Here is a 23,967-nt window from a genome sequence, read left to right on the forward strand (position 1 = left end):
TTCTATTTGGAATAACGTTGGCGCCGGTTGACAAATCCTCGCGAAATTTTTCAAACTTTTGGCCAGTTCCGCTTCGCTCCTACCCTGAAAGTTTTGCAGTGATCCGTCAAGCGGGGGCCGAGAAAAAAGGGGTCCCAAAACGCATTTTCCCCATGCAATTTCCCATAGGATCTGTTGTCGCAGCTACAGCCCGAACCGCTGAACGGAATGACACCAAATTTGGCAAAGAGGTAGTCCTCAGTTCGGACTCGTGCCTTTTGCATATATGGTGTGAATCTGTTCAGTAGTTCCTGAGAAAATTAGGGTAAAAAAGTTAGTGATATCTATGGCCGCGGAGGATCCGCGGACCGTACCCGCACCGTAAGCGCACCCTCCTCGAAACGAGCACACATCCTCCTCGAACCGAGCACGCACCCTTCCAATCACGCGCTGAATGCTAATTGGCTGTCGAGTGTCTCTCTACATTCGAAACCAGGAACTGTTGGCGACCATTTTCTGCCTCGGTAGAAGCGAGGCTGAAGAAGCAAGGGGAATAAGTGTGTAAAACATATAAAGGGGGCAGAGTGGAAATACTCTGACCCTCTAGAGGTGCTTAGGGGGTCCAAGAAGGACCCCCTGGGGCCCCCCCTTTTTAAAAAAAAAAAACGGCGAAATGCGCGCATGGTGCGCTCATCCTATCGTGTTGGATGCACGGATCCTCTCGCGGTGGGTTCGCGGATGCAAGGGAAAAAAAATGAAATTGTTGGGAGATAAAGATTGAGCTTAAGTGTTTTGTTCTTGAGTGGCTCTAAAAAGAGCCGTTGTGTTCATTGAGAGTGCATTTCCCACAGAGGTTTGAAAGGTGATCTATAAGCTAAACTGAGAGCATATTTTCTGTAAATTCACATTATCTTTCTTAGTCATGTGAGAATGAAGACTGACATTTTCAGTACAATAAGGAAAATTATTTGTATTGCTCCACATTTTTATATCTTCAATGCATGCTGAAATGTTCAGCATACATTGAAGGAGAAAAATGCATTTTCTCATTGTTTTTGTACAGGAAGGTGTGTCTTACTGTAGAAAAACAAACAGCACAAGACACAGATATCCTTGCACTATTGTGCAAGGGTGCCTGTGTCACCACATGGCTGCAGTTTAAGCAGCCGTGCAGACAGAAGCATAGATTTGCAACATATTTATGTACATATGTTCCATCCCTGTGCTTCGGAAGTACTACAGCACACTGCAGCTAAAGAGGTTACTGTGTGATGCTGCAGCACTTCCTTATAGTTCTGCACTTATACATTCACCATACGCTACTAATGCATTCATTCAGTCAATTACGTACTACACATACATCCAGGTAAACTTTCACACACTAACAAAGAAATTTAGCTCTTTTTTTAAACCAGGAAAGTTAGTTCTTACAAGAACTTTTTTTCTTCTTCTTTCTTCTTTTATATTTTTTGGGTTTTCTGAACAATTTTGTGATTTTTTTGATTTTTCTGAAAAAAAACAAAAGAAGCAAAACAGGAGAAACCAAAGAATCAACTTCAGGGAAAAATAAAAAAAAACTAGCAAATATGACTTTCTTGGCGGCGGCAGATCAGATCGATCGACTGCTCACCATAGCACAAAGTCTTATTGCACTTAGTGCAGAGCGCTTTTAAAAATTGAAATTGAGGACGGATGTCCAAGGTTTGGTCTGATGGATGCACTCTTGATGTGCTCGTCTGCGATGAGGTGGATGGCGCAGGAGCAGGAGTGTTTCTCATCCGTCGGCACTCTTCTTTTGCAAGATTGTTTGGATGAAGGGTCCTCATGTGCTTCATCATACTTGCCGTGCCGCAAGAGTATTTCTTGTTAGGATCCCCTCTCGATAGGACTCTTTTGCAAATCTTGCATGTGACCAAGGTGGCATTGGTTTTATTCTGCCCCTCGGGAAAAGTAAAAAATTTCCATACCACTGAAGAGAAACGTTCTTAGCGTGGTAACTCCGGCAAAAATTCATCCTCAGAGGTTTGAGGTGATGCAGGTGATGCCTGCTGCCCTGAAGCCATTTATGGTTGAAAAAAATTAGAGCTAAGTGTAAACTTAGTCTAAAAAATGTTCTTCTCTCCAAAGAGGTGGTTCTCCAAAGAAGCTCAAAGAAGAATGATTGAAATGGGTGGGGTCTTTCATTAGTTAGAACAGGAAGTGTAATGAACCAATCAAATCTCTTTTTTTGCAGGTCACATGGGATCCGCGCACCATGCGCTTACGCAGCACGCACCCAGCGCGCATCCGCGAAATTTAATTAAAAAGAAATATAGGATTAGATGTCAAAATATATTCGTTTTAAGACTAGTTTAGAGTTTGTCTTCAATTAATATTCAAGTGCAATACAGAAATATGTTTTTTTAAATGTTAAATCTTTCACGGGATCCGCGGACCTACCGCGTCATAGACGCAGATGACGCATCGCAGAAGCGCGTAGACGTCGCGTTACGTGCATCGAACGTGTCGCGTATAGACTAGGAGTCGCGTACCGGTCGCATTGAAATCGCGCACTAACCACGTACCCGCCCCATACCAGGCGCGGATGCTATCGCGTAGGGATCGAGAACGGTGCGCTTAGGGTGCGCGGATCCAAAAACATTGTAAAAAATATATAAAATAAAGTTTTGCACATATAGTTAAAAAAATATTTTGAAAAATATAATAAAATATGTTTGAAAAACCCATTAAGTTCAAATAATATCTTTTAATTTTTAAAAGAATTAATTGAAAAAATACATTTAAAAATGGTGATAAAAAAGTATTTTAACAAAAATGTAATTAATGAAATGACACACTGAATTTGAAAAATATAGAAATCCAATCAAAATCATTAAACATGATATCTTCAGAGATAAGTTATAGATAGAAATTAGCATTTAAAAAACCTTTGAAATTCACTGAAAAAAACATAGGTTTCAGGCCTGATATAGCTAGGAATTAGCATTTAAAAAACCTTTGAAATTCACTGAAAAAACCATAGGTTTCATGCACGTTATAGTTAGGAATTGGCATTTAAAAAACCTTTGAAATTCACTGAAAAAACCAAAAGGTTTCAGGGGCGTTATAGTTAGGAATTGGCATTTAAAAAACCTTAGAAATTCACTGAAAACAACCATAGGCTTCAGGGGCGTTATAGTTAGACATACAGATACTCAGACAACCAATCAATAACTCATATAGACACTCATATAGCTATTCACAAAACCATGCAGCCACTTATACACCAACACACAGACACATACAGACATTCACACAGTTTAGTAACTAGTCTGCAGTAAGATACATTCAATGACTCACTTATAGACTCAGTTACGCACCTAGAAAATCATCCATTCACACACTTGTACACCCACTTATTTTTCAACAGGCCTCTCCCTATATATATTAAACATAATAAAACTGTTCAGAAACACATACTCAATAGATGACGTCATCAGTGATGTCATCAGTGATGTAATTTGAGATGTCATCAGTGATGTCATCCGTGATGTCACTGACCATGTCATGAGTGCTGAAATATGTGACGTCATCAGCAGTACATTGCGGGGGCGCGAGTTATTGTTAGCTGAACTAACTATAACAGGGGAATTTCTAGGGTTTTGTACGAGGGAAATGTCCAGCTAACTATAACGCCCCTGAAACCTATGGTTTTTTCAGTGAATATATATATATATATATCCACTAACAATGCACAGTTGTATGCGCTCTCAGACTCTCGGACACCACACCAAGTTTTCTAGTTGGCACTGTCATTACATTCCTGCACAGTTACATGATGGAGATTAAGCATATGTTACCGCAATACAACTATGCAATGCAATTTTGCTATTTTCATGCTTATGTAAATAATTGATACTGCAATTTGATGATGTAGTACGTGACGTTCTAGTTATGAACTAGCAATTTCTATGCATGACCTGTAACACTGGCAATGTAACCATTACAAGATGGTGGCATTTCTACTGGGTTTTCTCCTTGGTTTCAAAAGTATGTCCAGTCCTACTTTAGTTCCTATCATTGTATATGTAATGAGGTTGCATTTCACTTCCACTTTGTGTGATCAAGGGCGCTTGACGTCTGAAACGCATCAAGTCTCGATTTATGGAGTAATAAATCGATCAATTTGACAACTTGGTGTGGTGTCTATGAGTGCGTACAACTGTGCATTGTTATTGGATTGACTACCGGCTACTCCGCCGGTTTTCGTGCCGCCTCCCTGGGGTCTCCGGTTTGCATTTTCCCCATGTTAATTTCAATAGGAAATTTTGGAACAGGCTACAGCCTGCTCTGCTGAACAGAATTACACCAAATTTGGCAGAAAGGTATCTCTTGGTTCAGAAAGCAACCTTTTTTCCAAATGGTGTAAATCCGTTCAGTAGTTCCTGAGAAATTCAAAAAATAAAAATATCGATATCTGAGCACCGAGGAGGGTTCGCGAACCCCCCCCGAGCACGAGCTTCATTCTGATTGGCTGCCACCCCTCCAAACCAGAATGTGTTGGCAGCCATCTTGTGACTCGGTAACCGAGTCACAAGAAACAAGTTAAACAAAGATAATAAACAAGAAGGGGGGCAGAGTAGAAACACCCTGACCCCCTAGGCCTGTTCAGGCAGTCCCACAAGGACCCCCAGTGTCAAAAAAAGCATTTTATTTTTAAATCGGCCAAATTTGTGCTGGGTGCCGAAAAAAAAAATGAAGCGCGGGCTCCCGTGCTTCGTTATCTATAAGCCCTCGGGTGGGCCAGGTCCCGGGGGCAATGAGCAAATAATAAGCAGGAGCCCCACCTCCCCAGGGTTTTGTTATTAAGCGCAGGCAGCACGCAGCCCCCCGCAGCCCCGGGGACCGCCACCTCCCCGGGGCTTTTTATTTAAAATGCATCTTGAATTGCATACTGAATTGAATTAATTTAAATCCATATATATATATGACGGGATCCGATTCTCATCGAGAAGTTGGAACTGGACTGAATATATATATACAAAATAAAATATATATATCTATATATATCCATCGTAAAGGTAGCCCCAATGAGAGAAGCCAGCCGGCAGAAATATACTTCAATCTTTTAATGACAGCCAAAACGCCAACAGACATGAGCGTGAACACCAGCTTCATCAGTTCATAGCTTCGCCAGACGCGTTTCGAGAAATGGATCTCTTCTTCTGTGTGCAGCCTGTTAACAAAACGGCAATGCTTGCACCAATATATTACCAGCTTCCTGCCCCAGTGGGCGTGTCCACTTGCATGGCCCTCTGGATGCTGTAGTGCTTCGCACTTCTACTCATGTGAGTCCGTTTCAAAATTAACAAAATTGAATCGTTGTAACCCATGTGGGCTGGGGCAAAGTGTCTCCGCACACTGTCTGTTCTGCTTTGCGATGGCCGTCGTGAATTCTGCCGCCCCTTGAATGACACCGCTTGGCGCCATCTCCGGCCCACGTTGACGTGGTGGGCTTCTCTCGCGGCTGGGCTTAGCCGCTACATATCCATCGTAAAGGTAGCCCCAATGAGAGAAGCCAGCCGGCAGAAATATACTTCAATCTTTTAATGACAGCCAAAACGCCAACAGACATGAGCGTGAACACCAGCCTCATCAGTTCATAGCTTCGCCAGACGCGTTTCGAGAAATGGTTCTCTTCTTCTGTGGCAGCCTGTTAACAAAACGGCAATGCTTGCACCAATATATTACCAGCTTCCTGCCCCAGTGGGCGTGTCCACTTGCATGGCCCTCTGGATGCTGTAGTGCTTCGCACTTCTACTCATGTGAGTCCGTTTCAAAATTAACATAATTGAATCGTTGTAACCCATGTGGGCTGGGGCAAAGTGTCTCCGTACACTGTCTGTTCTGCTTTGCGATGGCCGTCGTGAATTCTGCCGCCCCTTGAATGACACCGCTTGGCGCCATCTCCGGCCCACGTTGACGTGGTGGGCTTCTCTCGCGGCTGGGCTCAGCCGCTACATATCCATCGTAAAGGTAGCCCCAATGAGAGAAGCCAGCCGGCAGAAATATACTTCAATCTTTTAATGACAGCCAAAACGCCAACAGACATGAGCGTGAACACCAGCCTCATCAGTTCATAGCTTCGCCAGACGCGTTTCGAGAAATGGATCTCTTCTTCTGTGGCAGCCTGTTAACAAAACGGCAATGCTTGCACCAATATATTACCAGCTTCCTGCCCCAGTGGGCGTGTCCACTTGCATGGCCCTCTGGATGCTGTAGTGCTTCGCACTTCTACTCATGTGAGTCCGTTTCAAAATTAACAAAATTGAATCATTGTAACCCATGTGGGCTGGGGCAAAGTGTCTCCGCACACTGTCTGTTCTGCTTTGCGATGGCCGTCGTGAATTCTGCCGCCCCTTGAATGACACCGCTTGGCGCCATCTCCGGCCCACGTTGACGTGGTGGGCTTCTCTCGCGGCTGGGCTTAGCCGCTACATATCCATCGTAAAGGTAGCCCCAATGAGAGAAGCCAGCCGGCAGAAATATACTTCAATCTTTTAATGACAGCCAAAACGCCAACAGACATGAGCGTGAACACCAGCCTCATCAGTTCATAGCTTCGCCAGACGCGTTTCGAGAAATGGTTCTCTTCTTCTGTGGCAGCCTGTTAACAAAACGGCAATGCTTGCACCAATATATTACCAGCTTCCTGCCCCAGTGGGCGTGTCCACTTGCATGGCCCTCTATATATATGTATATATTCTCTGAAAAAAAGCATAGGTTTCAGGGACGTTATAGTTAGAAATGAGCATTTAAAAAACCTTTGAAATTCACTGAAAAAAACATAGGTTTCCGTGACATTATAGTTAGAAATTAGCATGTAAAAAACCATTGAAATTCACTGAAAAACCCATAAGTTTCAGGGACGTTTTAGTTAGTCTGTATTTTAGAGTGGGTGTATCCAAGGTAATATTAGGGTGTGAGTAGGTGCATCGCATTATCACGAGGATGATGTCACCAGTGATGTCATTTGAGTTGTCATCAGTGATATCATGAGTGATGCCACTGACCATATCATGAGTGATATTATATGTGATGTCATCAGCAGTGCATTACGGGGGCGCAAGTTATAATTACCAGAAAACATAGCTGTGCGCAACAATCCTCACTGAAAGCATCTTGAAGGGATCTCTGTAGGTTATCAGAAGATGTCTGTACCTGAGGTAGGCAGGTGGTAGAATAATGATGGACAACATGCTGTTTTTAAGGAAGTAGAGATTTGATTGGCTGTTTAAGAACACTCTACATTCAAATATTGGGGGCATTTTACTTTGTTTAGAAAGCATGTTTCTTATTGGTTATTTTGAAATGTTTGAAAGGTACAGCAGAAAGGGTATGCTTTGCAAAGCCAACCACACCTGCTGTTGTCATTTGCAACATTGTGTGGTGAACTTGTGACCTGGCAGCTAAGTTGAATGTTGCATGGCCTGTTGCTATTGAAACTGCTATTAAGGACAAGGGGTAAAGATGTCAGTTGAAAAGTATTATTCTCTGTGACCAATGGAAAATCATTTTTCAATTTGAAAAACACTGGGAAGCAATGTCATTTGTGGGTTATGTGTATATGTATGGAAAATTAGAGGGAACGTTTGCCATCAGTGGTTTTACATTGGAGAGTGTGCTCATCTACATTCTCTGTGTGAAAAAGAAAATCCTGACTGAGTATGTGAGATTTTTCATTCAACAGATTTATTTAAAAGGTGAGTTATATTTTTAAGAGATTTATGTAATATAGTTTTGACATTTATATGAAACTCTGCTGGTTAAATGAATTTATGAAATGTACAAATATATATTTGAATCATTTCTATTGTATTTGAACTTTGTTTAAAAAATAGTATGTGTACTAATATATATAATATTAAGTGTCTTGAAAGGTATCGTTGAATGATGCTTCTTATTAATTATTAATTGGTTAAATATGCATGAAGAATGTGTATTTTCAAAAATGTTCATATATGGTGCAGTTTATTAGGCATGCATATTTGTTTGAGTAAAAAAGTATAGTTTAATAAAATGGCATTATTATAGATAGTTTGGGAAAATGAGGTACAACTGTGCTGTTTGCAAATTGATCATATAAGGTGTTAATGATTATAATTCTGTAATTAGTTTGTACAGTTTGTGTGGTTTTATAAATCCTCATAAAAATGGTGTTGTTGATTACTCTTCATAATTACGTCTGTTGAGAGGTGCAGTTTGATGATGTTGTATATTTCTACATTTAATTGGCAACATGTAGTTCAAAACAAAACCACTAGATTTTCCTCTTTCTGGTATGTAGTAGTTGTCTTCTTAAGTAGATAGTATGTCATGAGTCATGTATTTGTTTAGATTGTATTTATATAGTTGTATCTACATATTCTGAATTAATGAGAGGTACCTGAGAGATTAGAAGAGTGCAAAGGTAGTGAATATGTGATTTTATAAGTGCATGAGAAGTGTTTTTGTGGTTCTATAATGTCTAATTTCGTAGTTAGTATGTAGGTAAATGTGCACAATCTATACGTTCCCATACCTCCCTGCAGTGTACTGATTCACTCCTTCAAAAATCCAAGTACTAGCCATGCAGTTCAGTAATCACACTATCAGTCTCTGTCCACTCTTGCAATTATCCTGAGAGAATCATGTGCTTTTCTAATCTCTGTACTGAAACACAAGCACTTATAAACTCACTCTGCTGTCAACTTCTAGCACTTTATTTATCCAGTCACTGTCCATGCACTTGTACAATGACTCAGGCATAAAGATATTCCGTGCTCCAGTCAAATGTGCACAATCTATGCAGGCCCCTACCCCCTGTAGACTATTGATTTACTCCTGTAATAATCTAAGGAGTACTCATGCAGTGCCTCAATCACTCTGTCACTCTCTTTCCACTCTTGCAATCATCCTGACAGAACCCTGCCCTTATGTAATCTATGTGCCGAAACACAAGCACTTATAAACTCACCCTGGTGTCAACTACCAGCACTCTATCTACTCAGTCGCTGTGTATGCACTTGTACAATGATTCAGGCATGAAGAGACACTGTGCTACAGTTAAATGTGTACAATGTATGCAGGCCTCTAACCTCATGTAGACTACTGATTCACTCCTGCAATAATCCAGATAGTACTCATGCAGTGCCCCAATCACACTACCAGTCTTTGTCCACTCTTGCAATCATCCTGACAGAAGTATGTCCTTATCTAATGTCTGTGCCAAAACATAAGCACTTATAAACTCACCTTGCTGTCAACTATCAGCACTCTACCTACTCATTCACTATCTATGCACTTGGACAATTACTTAGGCATGAAGAGACACCGTGCTACAGTCAAATGTGCACAATCTATGCAGGTCCCTAACCCCCTGTAGACTACTGATTCACTCCTGTAATAATCTAAGTAGTACTCATGCAGTACCCCAATCACTCTGTCACTCTCTCTCCACTCTTGCAATCATCCTCACAGAACCATGCCCTTATCTAATCTCTGTGCCGAAACACAATCACTTGTAAACTCACCCTGTTTTCAACTACCAGCACTCTATCTACTCAGTCACTGTGTATGCACTTGTACAATGATTCAGGCATGAAGAGACACTGTGCTACAGTTACATGTGCACAATCTATGCAGGACCCTAACCCCCTGTAGACTACTGATCCACTCTTACATTAATCTAGGTAGTACTCATGCAGTGCCCCAATCGCACTATCAATCTTTGTCCACTCTTGCAATCATCCTGACATAACTATGTCCTTATCTAATCTCTGTCAGAAGCACTTATAAACTCACCCTACTGTCAACTACTAGCACTCTATCTGCCTAGTCACTGTCCATGCACTTGTACAATGATTCAGGCATTAACACACACAGCACTACAGTCAAATGTGCACAATCTGTGCAGGCCCCTAACCCCATAAAGACTACTGATTCACTCCTGCAATAATCTAGATAGTACTCATGCTGTACCCCAATCACACTACCAGTTTTTTTCCACTCTTGAAATCATCCTGAAAGAACTATGTCCTTATCTAATGTCTGTGCCAAAACACAAGCACTTATAAACTCACCCTGCTGTCAAATACCAGCACTCAATCTACCCAGTCACTGTCCATGCACTTGTACAATGATTCAGGCATGAAGAGACAGTGTGCTACTGTTAAATGTGCACAATGTATGCAGGCCTCTAACCCCATGTAGACTACTGATTCACTCCTGTAATAATCTAACTGGTACTCATGAAGTGCCCCAATCACTCTGGCACTCTCTCTCCACTCTTGCAATCATCCTGACAGAACCATGCCCTTATCTAATCTCTGTGCCGAAACACAAGCACTTAAAAACTCACCCTGCTGTCAACTACCAGCACTCTATCTACTCAGTCACTGTGTATGCACTTGTACAATGATTCAGGCATGAGGAGACACTGTGCTACAGTTAAATGTGCACAATGTATGCAGGCCTCTAACCCCATGTAGACTACTGATTCACTCCTGTAATAATCTCAGTTGTACTCATGCAGTGCCCCAATCACTCTGTCACTCTCTCTTCACTCTTGTAATCATCCTGACAGAACCATGCCCTTATCTAATCTCTGTGCCGAAACACAAGCACTTATAAACTCACATTGCTGTGTACTACCAGCACTCTATCTACTCAGTCACTGTGTATGCACTTGGACAATGATTCATGCATAAAGAGACACTGTGCTACAGTTAAATGTGCACAATGTATGCAGGCCTCTAACCCCATGTAGACTACTGATTCACTCCTGTAATAATCTAAGTAGTACTCATGCAGTGCCCCAATCACTCTGTCACTCTCTCTCCACTCTTGCAATCATCCTGATAGAACCATGCCCATATCTAATCTCTGTGCCAAAACACAAGCACTTATAAACTCACCTTGCTGTGAACTACCAGCACTCTATCTACTCAGTCACTGTGTATGCACTTGTACAATGATTCAGGCATGAAGAGACACTGTGCTACAGGTAAATGTGCACAATGTATGCAGGCCTCTAACCCCATGTAGACTACTGATTCACTCCTGTAATAATCTAAGTAGTACTCATGCAGTGCCCCAATCACTCTGTCACTCTCTCTCCACTCTTGCAATCATCCTGATAGAACCATGCCCTTATCTAATCTCTGTGCCGAAACACAAGCACTTATAAACTCACCCTGCTGTAGCACCTTTCTGGGAAGTTTTGTGAAGATTTGTCAGCTGTTACTGAACCACAGGTTGAGCACTGCTGCTCTAGTGTGTTGCTATCAGTGGAGGTAAGAGGCTGCGATGGGCACTCCTGAAGAATATAGTGAGGGGCCTTTCACATTTCTACATTTCAAATTTCCAGCATTAGTTGTTTCTCTGACCTCCCGCATGCAAAAATCCTCAACAAATCTCAGATGATGGTGAGGTTTGCCACATACAAACTATGTTTTTCATTTGCAGTGGTAAGTCATTTCTTAAAGTAGCATTATTCGAAACTTGGCAGGATTTAGACTATATTTAAAACCAGGCTGAAGTATTCTCTCTAAAGCAGATCTTGGGAAAAAGTTGACACGCATATTTCAAAGTACAGTTGGACAGCATTACTGACCAAAGCATGATGGGTCTTAAATATTACCTTCACAGGAAGTGTGGGATGTTTCCTGCAAGGATATTTTCTAGAACTTGTGCAAATTAAAGTATTTTATTACACACCAGTAAAGTCAAGAAGGTTCACGGTGGTGATGGGGGAGGGCAGTTTTTCACATTGTTCTGTAAAGCAAATGTTGCTGGCTATCACATGCAAAGTAGACAATATTACCAGTTTGCACATGGTAACAGGTCTTGCATTTCCTCTTGCAAGATCTAGCTCCCAATTTCTCTTAGAAAGAATTCACACGTTTGCAATCACATAAACACAGTGTTACACATACATCTACTGTTCAACACAAATGTAGTCACACATATGTGCACTAAAAACTTTCAACATGGTTTCTAACTTTTGTTCAAACTTTTACACTCCTTTTAACCTATGTAGCTATGTGAACTGTCCAGTATTTGTTTTTAGATTCATTTGTACTCTTTGGACGAATTGATTGAATATATGTGGTATTAAATTTGGTAATAGATATTAGTTTCTTTGGCTCTTTCAAAACTGGGTGTATGGATGTGTGTTAATCGAAGAAGCTTTTTACCAATTGAGGTGTGTGAGTTTAGGTCTCCAAGGGAATATATTTGTGAATGGCTCAAACACGACATAAAAAGAGAATTTTGGTTCTGATAATGACTCCCTGGCAAGCTCGTCAGGTCTGCAACTCTATTGTGGTGCCAGCGTCTGATAGTTCATTTTCCATCATTTCCCAATCTGCTACCGAACCCTAAGGGCCTCTTTCATAATTTTATTATAAATCACTCCTTAACTTTAGCAGCTTGGATTTGTTCAGGATGTCCTGGAAAACTCCAGGCAGTTTGTCAGAGGTTGCAAACTACATGTGAAAATCTTGGGCCCCACACGCACTTTAAAGGCTCACTAATCTGCATGGTCACTGTGGAATGGCTGGTGTTTCGGAAAATCTTCTCATCTCCTTTCAGCGGGTGTTACACTTATTGTGAGTTTTTTAGCTTCACTATCTAGAGAAGTGCTGTCTGATCAAGAAAGTATGTTTTTCTAATCCTCCTCCATCTGTAATACCTAATGTAGCCCAATCCCAGGGTTGCACTGTTTATGCATGCCTGCTTTCTGCACCCCTGAGGCACTTGGTATTACACAAGGGGCCACAGATGCTTATATGACTCCTTCTGCTCGCTTGTAGTGCTGCATGATCCGAATGGGTGTTCCCTCAATTGCTAGGGGTTATGGCCCCATACAAAATGAGGGAAATTTTTTGCCTCCACACCCACGGACAGGAGCGTGGAGGCAAAGAGGCAGTCAGGGAGGCAATGACTGTGTGTCACTAACAGATGCCTCCCGCAGTATGCTCACAGAGAGTGCCGTCTCGAAGGGGACAAATGGGGCTCCTTGACGCCACAGGTATGAGTAGTGACTCACTGCACCTGTCTGCAGGTGGATTGCTCTCATCCTTTGTAAAGCAAGATGGGTTCCGCCTGCACTGTGAAAGGCTGCCTCAAAGAGCCTCTTAGCCTCCACTTGTGCACTGCCCACATGGCAGCCACGAGTTTTTAGCTGCCCTCAGGAGCAGTGCATTATCACCAACAGAATGCACTGTCCCTCTATGTGCCCTCTGCACCCAGTTAAAGGGACAGTGGCCCCCTACCTAATGCGGCAACTGCTTCCAGATGTACTTGTCTGTGGGATGTCAATGCTGTTTCCATTTGTTTCTCAATTGGTCTGACAATTCTTCATTATCGTTAAAAATGGTACCTGCAAAATTGTCTATGCTGTTATACTTAGAGTGCCAAATGCAAAAACAACAATAGATGGACAGAATGCAGAACAATGTCATACATTCACCCCAGTACAGAGATCTGGGCCTAAATCCATCGGTTTTTTGCTCACCATGCCATTCCAGTTTGAACCCAGCCATATGCAAATCAGTCTTGACCCTGTGCCCCATGGGAACAGTCCAGCCCGAACTGCCAAGCCAGGTCCTCCCTGGACTGGAAACAAGCATCCTAGGACCGGTTTCGGGCTTTCAGCCCTCGTCAGCCAGGATAGCTTGATTCCAGTGGCATGGAGAGCACGGGACTCACGTCTGAGCATACCCTTTCCACTCGGGGTGACAAATGCAAAAACAACAATAGATGGACAGAATGCAGAACAATGTCATACATTCACCCCAGTACAGAGATCTGGGGCTAAATCCATCGTTTTTTTGCTCACCATGCCATTCCAGTTTGAACCCAGCCATATGCAAATCAGTCTTGACCCTGTGCCCCATGGGAACAGTCCAGCCCGAACTGCCAAGCCAGGTCCTCCCTGGACTGGAAACAAGCATCCTAGGACCGGTTTCGGGCTTTCAGCCCTCGTCAGCCAGGATAGCTTGATTCCAGTGGCATGGAGAGCAAGGGACTCACGTCTGAGCATACCCTTTCCACTCGGGGTGACAAATGCAAAAACAACAATAGATGGACAGAATGCAGAACAATGTCATACATTCACCCCAGTACAGAGATCTGGGCCTAAATCCATCATTTTTTTGCTCACCATGCCATTCCAGTTTGAACCCAGCCATATGCAAATCAGTCTTGACCCTGTGCCCCATGGGAACAGTCCAGCCCGAACTGCCAAGCCAGGTCCTCCCTGGACTAGAAACAAGCATCCTAGGAACGGTTTCGGGCTTTCAGCCCTCGTCAGCCAGGATAGCTTGATTCCAGTGGCATGGAGAGCAAGGGACTCACGTCTGAGCATACCCTTTCCACTCGGGGTGACAAATGCAAAAACAACAATAGATGGACAGAATGCAGAACAATGTCATACATTCACCCCAGTACAGAGATCTGGGCCTAAATCCATCGTTTTTTTGCTCACCATGCCATTGCAATTTGAACCCAGCCATATGCAAATCAGTCTTGACCCTGTGCCCCATGGGAACAGTCCAGCCCGAACTGCCAAGCCAGGTCCTCCCTGGACTGGAAACAAGCATCCTAGGACCGGTTTCGGGCTTTCAGCCCTCGTCAGCCAGGATAGCTTGATTCCAGTGGCATGGAGAGCAAGGGACTCACGTCTGAGCATACCCTTTCCACTCGGGGTGACAAATGCAAAAACAACAATAGATGGACAGAATGCAGAACAATGTCATACATTTACCCCAGTACAGAGATCTGGGCCTAAATCCATCGTTTTTTTGCTCACCATGCCATTCCAGTTTGAACCCAGCCATATGCAAATCAGTCTTGACCCTGTGCCCCATGGGAACAGTCCAGCCCGAACTGCCAAGCCAGGTCCTCCCTGGACTGGAAACAAGCATCCTAGGACCGGTTTCGGGCTTTCAGCCCTCGTCAGCCAGGATAGCTTGATTCCAGTGGCATGGAGATCAAGGGACTCACGTCTGAGCATACCCTTTCCACTCGGGGTGACAAATGCAAAAACAACAATAGATGGACAGAATGCAGAACAATGTCATACATTCACCCCAGTACAGAGATCTGGGCCTAAATCCATCGTTTTTTTGCTCACCATGCCATTCCAGTTTGAACCCAGCCATATGCAAATCAGTCTTGACCCTGTGCCCCATGGGAACAGTCCAGCCCGAACTGCCAAACCAGGTCCTCCCTGGACTGGAAACAAGCATCCTAGGACCGGTTTCGGGCTTTCAGACCTCGTCAGCCAGGATAGCTTGATTCCAGTGGCATGGAGAGCAAGGGACTCACGTCTGAGCATACCCTTTCCACTCGGGGTGACAAATGCAAAAACAACAATAGATGGACAGAATGCAGAACAATGTCATACATTCACCCCAGTACAGAGATCTGGGCCTAAATCCATCGTATTTTTGCTCACCATGCCATTCCAGTTTGAACCCAGCCATATGCAAATCAGTCTTGACCCTGTGCCCCATGGGAACAGTCCAGCCCGAACTGCCAAGCCAGGTCCTCCCTGGACTGGAAACAAGCATCCTAGGACCGGTTTCGGGCTTTCAGCCCTCGTCAGCCAGGATAGCTTGATTCCAGTGGCATGGAGAGCAAGGGACTCACGTCTGAGCATACCCTTTCCACTCGGGGTGACAAATGCAAAAACAACAATAGATGGACAGAATGCAGAACAATGTCATACATTCACCCCAGTACAGAGATCAGGGCCTAAATCCATCGTTTTTTTGCTCACCATGCCATTCCAGTTTGAACCCAGCCATATGCAAATGAGTCTTGACCCTGTGCCCCATGGGAACAGTCCAGCCCGAACTGCCAAGCCAGGTCCTCCCTGCAGTTATACTTAGAGGCAGTGCTTTAAATGGGTAAGTACTGTACAGTACTACACTTCTTTAATTTGAAAGGGAGAGTGCCTGCACTTCTCGGCTCTCTTGCGATACATTTAATGGAAGAGTACCGGCACTTTCAGCACAAATAGTTGCTCTAAATAGTCAGTACCTACAATTCGTTATTTCAATTTAAAGCACTGCTTGGAGTCTATTAAGATGTAATATTAGAGCCTTAGGTAGTTGTTCCAAGCAAAATACACCCATGGGTGTTTGATTTAATATCAACCTGAAGAACTGAAACAAACTTATCGACTGCTTTCTGCACATATTTTCCAAATCAAGCAGTTATGTGTAGGCTCTTGTCTTAAGATTTATCAACAGAAAACTGAACGCCCTCTTCTCAGTTAATGTATTTCACAAAACCCTTTAAGGTAGTTTATTCCTCAGCGTTATCTTGTTGTGTAAAATGGTTCATGTCTTTAGACGGTATTGCTATTTTTTATTTGTGGGCTCATTCCACCAGAGAGGCCATTGCACTTAAAGCCTTTTGAGAAGGTTCTAGTCTAGAGGACTTTCTTAGGTCGGCAAACTGGTGTAACGATTCAATTTTTCGTTCTTTGTATTGTAAACCAGTACTTATTCTTGCCTGAGGAATTGTTGATACTCTTTGATTAAACATAATGTAGGCACCCTGAACTTCTTACATATTACTGATTTTTCCAGTTAGTAGTAAAGGAAAGTCTAGATTTTAATAAAGACATGGAGGCAAGTAGTATCCCTCTTCAATGTTTTTATTTGCCTTCCCTCATATGTTTTAGCACCTACCAGTAGTCACGGCTGGCACAGGTATGACCGGTGAGGCGGGGCAGGGAAGTCGACATACTTTGGGATAAGTTAAATTAAACATAAAACCAAATACCTTGCGCTCCCCGCATCGCCGACTCGGCGATGGGGTGAGCTGAAGGTAAGTGGGTTATTTTTTTTTTAATTTCATTTAACTTATTCTGTCGTATGTCGACTTGCTCAACTCCCCGCCTCGCCCCTACCCGCCTCATCGCCCCACTGCTTTTACCTGCGCCAGCCGCCACTGCCGAGTCAAGTCACTTATACCTGTTAAGAGGATGACTTATGCTTTTAAAGTGTTCTTCTACAGTGTCCATCTTGACAGCTATAAACTGATTTTCCTTCTCAAGACTCTAAAGATCCGATAACATCCCCACAACTAGCAATTTACTTCATGAAAACTTCTTCAGAATTGCTTACTGTGTTTGTATTGCTACTTTTATTGTGCTACTCTTTCACACTGTTTAGTTGACATCTCATGCAAGAGAAGAGGAATTGTGGGTTTGGATAGCTACTATTGCTACACCACAATTTGTATCCCATTAGTCAGCTTTATCAAGCCTCATGGTAACTGTAGTTTCTTTTGGTGTTTTGCAAATGAGCTGTAGTTATTGGTAATGGCAGGGACCACAGAATACTGATGAACGTTAGCTTACTTTCAGCTGAAAACTAAGCCTATCATAGAAAAGAATGCATATTCACGAAGAAGGAACTTATCTTGTCATTAAAGGAGGAAGGTTATTTAGCATTTATGTACTCACTTAAATCTTGTTATGCTTCATTTTCAGAAATATTACCTTCACATAAGAACACAGAGAGTTGGGCGAATAGAGATATTTATAGGTTGTATCATTTTCACTGCTAAGGTTAGAGGAAACACCATAATGCCAAATTATTGAGACCACACGCATTGCCTTTAGATTATGGTTAGTTTTGCTAATCATTACTGTTGAACTTCATTGTTTTTTATGGTTTTATTTTGTAACCATAACTTCCTGTAACTGTGTTTTTTCAGTGATCTGACCATAGGTGCCCAGCCCTGCTGTGCGCAGCTTTTGTCTGTACATAGGAAGGGTGTTGTGTATAGCCAGTAGTGCTGCGGATGGCCTTTGGTTTTGCGCAGTGGTGGTAGGCTAGTCTGTGTATCCATTCCATTGTGGGTGTCAATTCCATCTTCCCTAGACGGCCAGCTCCTGCTCTGCACAGACTTTGAGACTTTGAGACGTGTGAAGTGGGGGGTGGCTGCAGATCTTGGCCTGTGGCCGCTCTGAGTATCCGACCTGCTTGTGGTGGGAAACCTCCCCTGCGCATCAGGGCCGGACTGGGAACCGAAAGCAGCCCTGGCAAACTGCTCTGCCGCCCCCCTGGGGTGAGGAGGAGGGTGCGACCGAGCTGTTAGAAACGGCCGATTTCGGCCGATTTTGTTACAGAGGGCCGATAGTGCCGGCCCCCGGTTACAAAAACGGCCCCCAGGTCCTAATATCCGACCCTCACCCTGGCGGCCTACCGGGAAATGCCCGGTGCCTGCCATGGCCAGTCCGACGCTGCTGCGCACGGTCTTGTGGGCAAGCTGGCAACAGTAATGTGTTCATATACTTTTTGGGGATCTTATACTGAAACTTTTTTGTAGGTGTTCTAACGTACCTTTTATAAGTTATGAATTTTTTGATAGTGAGCTTTTTTAAAAATAATGTTTTCTTTTGTCCTAGTTGAGACCTTTTTTGTATTATAATCAACTTTTTTATTTGGGTAACTTTTTAAACATTATATACATTTTTTGTGCAGACTCGAGTAGAAGGTGCAGTGTTGATTCATTGTGCTAGAAATTATTTTCTTATTACATTTCATTCCTTTTCTTATTACTGCAGATAACTTTTTGCACTGAATGCAGAATGTCCTGAGCAGTTGTAGTTGTGGGTCATCATCTGATTCAGAAGCTTCAAGTACCCTGAGTGGCATAATTGCGTCCTCCTGCTCTTCACTTCTTTCTCTCATTATTTCGGTACACTAGAATTTGTTTGTCTGCAAAGCACATAAGTGTTATTTGAAAATAATATATGCCACTGTGACAATGTTAGAGTGCTTGCTCATAGAGTGTGTAATTGTTCTAGTATTTCATTTTTTTCTTACCACGTGGGTACCAGTTTCTTGGCTCGGTTGTTCGGGAGATGGTGTAGATTTTTAGTTTGGGGATGCTTTGCTCTGTGACATGTTGTGCACCAGATGGGGTTTCTGTAAAGGTCTTTTTTGTGCAATGCATGCAACGAAATGTTGCCTGAGAAAATAAGAGGACACCCAATTTTTGGAATATTGCGGCATTTTTTCTGATATGTGGAAGGATTGTATAGCTTTAATCAATTATGTATTTTCTTATTTATGGATTGGCAGAAGGTTTGAAGTACTCAGTAACCGTACTGGATGTGCTCTGCAGGCACCTGATTTTTTTAAATCAAAGATTACTTTAATACATAGAGATAGCACTTCCAGTTTAATGGTTGCCATACTCGTTGTTACAGTGGCTCTTGCGCAATCTCAGTGGTGATACATCGCTGCCAAGTACTGTGATACAAAGAATGAGTACTGTGAAACCTCTGAATTTTTTCAAAAAGCTGTGTTTTATATGAATCTTATTGCAGTTTGTAGTTTGAAGCATAATGTGAGCGCAACTAAAGAGCCATACATGTCGAGGTAGATTTTCATATCAAAATTTTTGAAGCCCTGAATATTGATTGACATTGCCAAATCAAGAAGTGCTGGTCCCACCAATCCCTCCTTTTCGCAGATTTGAATAAGTTTCATTAACTTTCATGGATCACTGCAGAACTTTGATTGGTTTCTAAGTATGTATTCACCCACGTTCAAGGAGTTCTTGGGCTCCTGGAACAATGCCATTCAGCAGTTCTCCATAAATCATACCTTTCAACTGTGGTTTTCTTATTTTTGGAGTAAACAAAACTTTTCCTTCACTCAGGATGGCTTCTGAAGAAGAAGAAGAACAGAAGACAAACCTGGCCATATTTGAAATATGTGATATCTGCACTGCTTTTGATGATGTACATCTCTGTAGCAGTATGATGCAATATTCCTTTTTCTTTTTTTAACTACTAAAGTGGAAAGCATGTACACTGTCGAGTCTGGACATGTGTTCATTTGCATCTTTGTTGGTTAATCTCTCCAATAGAACAGTATTACAATCCGGTATTTTCCAATACATAAATTGTGCAGAAGGAATCACTGTACTGAATAACGATTACAGTTGACAGATACATTTTCCCAGATGTAACTTATTCCAAAGACGTTTTCAATAACAATAGATTCATTTTCTAAAAGCTCCAATTGTCCCACTAGAAATTCTGAAGAATTTGTGATAAATTAAACTCTCCCAGTGCAAACATTTACAGCATCCCTAATGGATGTTGCAGATTGTTCCACATTTCTGTTTTTCTGGACATTTGCATGTTAGGTAAAGAGAGAGTTACCTAACAACTTGTCAGTGTTCAGCTGAATCACATGAATTAACTAGAAAAGAAGATTCACTTTTACATCAGAGTAGCAGCTCGATCTAGCTAACTTTGTAAATTGAGATGCTACACTGCCTTCTTCAGTATAAGATTCTTTTTTTCTTAGTGAAAGCTTTTACCGTTTATTATTACTAAAGGCTTCTTTCGTGTAGCTTTGTTCACTGTCAATTCTTTTGTAGAAAAACGAGCCAGTATCTGTCAGGCCTGCACAAATAACATGTCACATTTGTCCTTCACTGGGAACCAAACACCCTATTGTAGCGCTTGACTCTCAGAGGGTAGCGTTGCAGAGCAGTCTAAGGCTTACTCAAGGGAGGTGATGCAGGCTAGTAATCTCAAGAAAGAGAGAAGGGTCCTTTAAAACCAAAGGAGTAGGGCACCAAGTAGACTAATGTCATAAACAGATCCCCTTTGGCTAACTACATACACACTCCATACATGCTCAAAAGAGAATTTTCTATCACCAAAGCATAAACAATGTATAGCCTACAAATTACCAAAGAAACTAAAAGAATGGGAGAGTTGGACATAACACATGTATTATTCATAGATTAAAAAACACATCAATGTTATATAATGAGCTAGTTGCATCTAACCTGGACGATGAGACTCCATCCCATGGGTCGCCAAATCTTCATCAATTCTATTTATCTTTTAGTACTCATACACATTCCCGCTTCCTTTTGACGAGGTTTCGTCTCTGCACATTGCACTTTCTTGTGGCTTTTCCCAATCAGGTGAGTTGGTGTGAGAGACTGACTTCCTGTCCTTGTGATAACCTAGCCGAACAGAGCACAATGCACCTTATGCTGTTTTGCACTATGTATAAAGATATAAGGGCTCGTTTTATTAGACCCATCCTGAGGGAAATTGTCCCTTGTTCATATCAGGATGGTTTTAATTATTTACGGTCTTTGTCCAATGCCGTCACATGTTGTGCTGTGTTAAATTTTATTAGAACTGTCTTGCGAATCAGAAAAAGATATGAAATGTGATGGGGAAATTGGGAAACAGGGCCTTACGCAATTTTTTTACTTATTTATTTTTACACCCTTGGATTGATATAAAGAAAATGGTAGCTTATAGAAAACCCTGCTAAGAAATGTTCTATGTTGTTTTGGTTATATTTAGTATGTGCAAAATGTAATATGGAAGATTTTAAGCAATGTTTTATTACTGTAACTATGTAGTTTTATGATTCATAAGAATCGAATACAGTTTTTCAAATGGAAAAAAATTGATCAACTATTTTATCACCAGGGCATTAATAATGTATATAGCCATACAAACTGTGGGTCTATCGTTCTTTTAATTGTGATGTTTTTTGTTTTTTATTGCCCGGTGCCTGCCATGGCCAGTCCGACCCTGCTGCGCACGGTCTTGTGGGCAAGCTGGCAACAGTAATGTGTTCATATACTTTTTGGGGATCTTATACTGAAACATTTTTGTAGGTGTTCTAACGTACCTTTTACAAGTTATGAATTTTTTGATAGTGAGCTTTTTTAAAAATAATGTTTTCTTTTGTCCTAGTTGAGACCTTTTTTGTATTATAATCAACTTTTGTATTTGGGTAACTTTTTAAACATTATATACATTTTTTGTGCAGACTCGAGTAGAAGGTGCAGGGGTACTTTTGTGGATGTTGATTCATTGTGCTAGAAATTATTTTCTTATTACATTTCATTCCTTTTCTTATTACTGCAGATAACTTTTTGCACTGAATGCAGAATGTCCTGAGCAGTTGTAGTTGTGGGTCATCATCTGATTCAGAAGCTTCAAGTACCCTGAGTGGCATAATTGCGTCCTCATGCTCTTCACTTCTTTCTCTCATTATTTCGGTACACTAGAATTTGTTTGTCTGCAAAGCACATAAGTGTTATTTGAAAATAATATATGTCACTGTGACAATGTTAGAGTGCTTGCTCATAGAGTGTGTAATTGTTCAAGTATTTCATTTTTTTCTTACCACTTGGGTGCCAGTTTCTGGGCTCGGTTGTTCGGGAGATGGTGTAGATTTTTAGTTTGGGGATGCTTTGCTCTGTGACATGTTGTGCACCAGATGGGGTTTCTGTAAAGGTCTTTTTTGTGCAATGCATGCAACGAAATGTTGCCTGAGAAAATAAGAGGACACCCAATTTTTGGAATATTGCGGCATTTTTTCTGATATGTGGAAGGATTGTATAGCTTTAATCAATTATGTATTTTCTTATTTATGGATTGGCAGAAGGTTTGAAGTACTCAGTAACCGTACTGGATGTGCTCTGCAGGCACCTGATTTTTTTAAATCAAAGATTACTTTAATACATAGAGATAGCACTTCCAGTTTAATGGTTGCCATACTCGTTGTTACAGTGGCTCTTGCGCAATCTCATTGGTGATACATCGCTGCCAAGTACCGTGATACAAAGAATGAGTACTGTGAAACCTCTGAATTTTTTCAAAAAGCTGTGTTTTATATGAATCTTATTGCAGTTTGTAGTTTGAAGCATAATGTGAGCGCAACTAAAGAGCCATACATGTCGAGGTAGATTTTCATATCAAAATTTTTGAAGCCCTGAATATTGATTGACATTGCCAAATCAAGAAGTGCTGGTCCCACCAATCCCTCCTTTTCGCAGATTTGAATAAGTTTCATTAACTTTCATGGATCACTGCAGAACTTTGATTGGTTTCTAAGTATGTATTCACCCACGTTCAAGGAGTTCTTGGGCTCCTGGAACAATGCCATTCAGCAGTTCTCCATAAATCATACCTTGCAACTGTGGTTTTCTTATTTTTGGAGTAAACAAAACTTTTCCTTCACTCAGGATGGCTTCTGAAGAAGAAGAAGAACAGAAGACAAACCTGGCCATATTTGAAATATGTGATATCTGCACTGCTTTTGATGATGTACATCTCTGTAGCAGTATGATGCAATATTCCTTTTTCTTTTTTTAACTACTAAAGTGGAAAGCATGTACACTGTCGAGTCTGGACATGTGTTCATTTCCATCTTTGTTGGTTAATCTCTCCAATAGAACAGTATTACAATCCGGTATTTTCCAATACATAAATTGTGCAGAAGGAATCACTGTACTGAATAACGATTACAGTTGACAGATACATTTTCCCAGATGTAACTTATTCCAAAGACGTTTTCAATAACAATAGATTCATTTTCTAAAAGCTCCAATTGTCCCACTAGAAATTCTGAAGAATTTGTGATAAATTAAACTCTCCCAGTGCAAACATTTACAGCATCCCTAATGGATGTTGCAGATTGTTCCACATTTCTGTTTTTCTGGACATTTGCATGTTAGGTAAAGAGAGAGTTACCTAACAACTTGTCAGTGTTCAGCTGAATCACATGAATTAACTAGAAAAGAAGATTCACTTTTACATCAGAGTAGCAGCTCGATCTAGCTAACTTTGTAAATTGAGATGCTACACTGCCTTCTTCAGTATAAGATTTTTTTTTTCTTAGTGAAAGCTTTTACCGTTTATTATTACTAAAGGCTTCTTTCGTGTAGCTTTGTTCACTGTCAATTCTTTTGTAGAAAAACGAGCCAGTATCTGTCAGGCCTGCACAAATAACATGTCACATTTGTCCTTCACTGGGAACCAAACACCCTATTGTAGCGCTTTGGCTAACTACATACACACTCCATACATGCTCAAAAGAGAATTTTCTATCACCAAAGCATAAACAATGTATAGCCTACAAATTACCAAAGAAACTAAAAGAA

General features: G+C 41.6%; 1 protein-coding gene across 1 annotated transcript in view; it reads left to right on the plus strand.

The window, feature by feature from the left end:
- LOC146866143 (uncharacterized) overlaps nucleotides 1–19,413 on the plus strand; it is a 34,545-nt gene extending 15,132 nt beyond the window's left edge. The window contains exon 3 of the mRNA XM_085640388.1: nucleotides 19,358–19,413. Within this exon, the coding sequence (XP_085496514.1) occupies nucleotides 19,358–19,413 (56 nt within the window). The remainder of the gene's footprint in view (nucleotides 1–19,357) is intronic.
- Nucleotides 19,414–23,967: the final 4,554 nt, after the last annotated feature.

The sequence above is a fragment of the Triturus cristatus genome, chromosome 2_1, assembly GCF_964204655.1.
Source record: "Triturus cristatus chromosome 2_1, aTriCri1.1, whole genome shotgun sequence".
Classification (NCBI taxonomy): domain Eukaryota; kingdom Metazoa; phylum Chordata; class Amphibia; order Caudata; family Salamandridae; genus Triturus; species Triturus cristatus.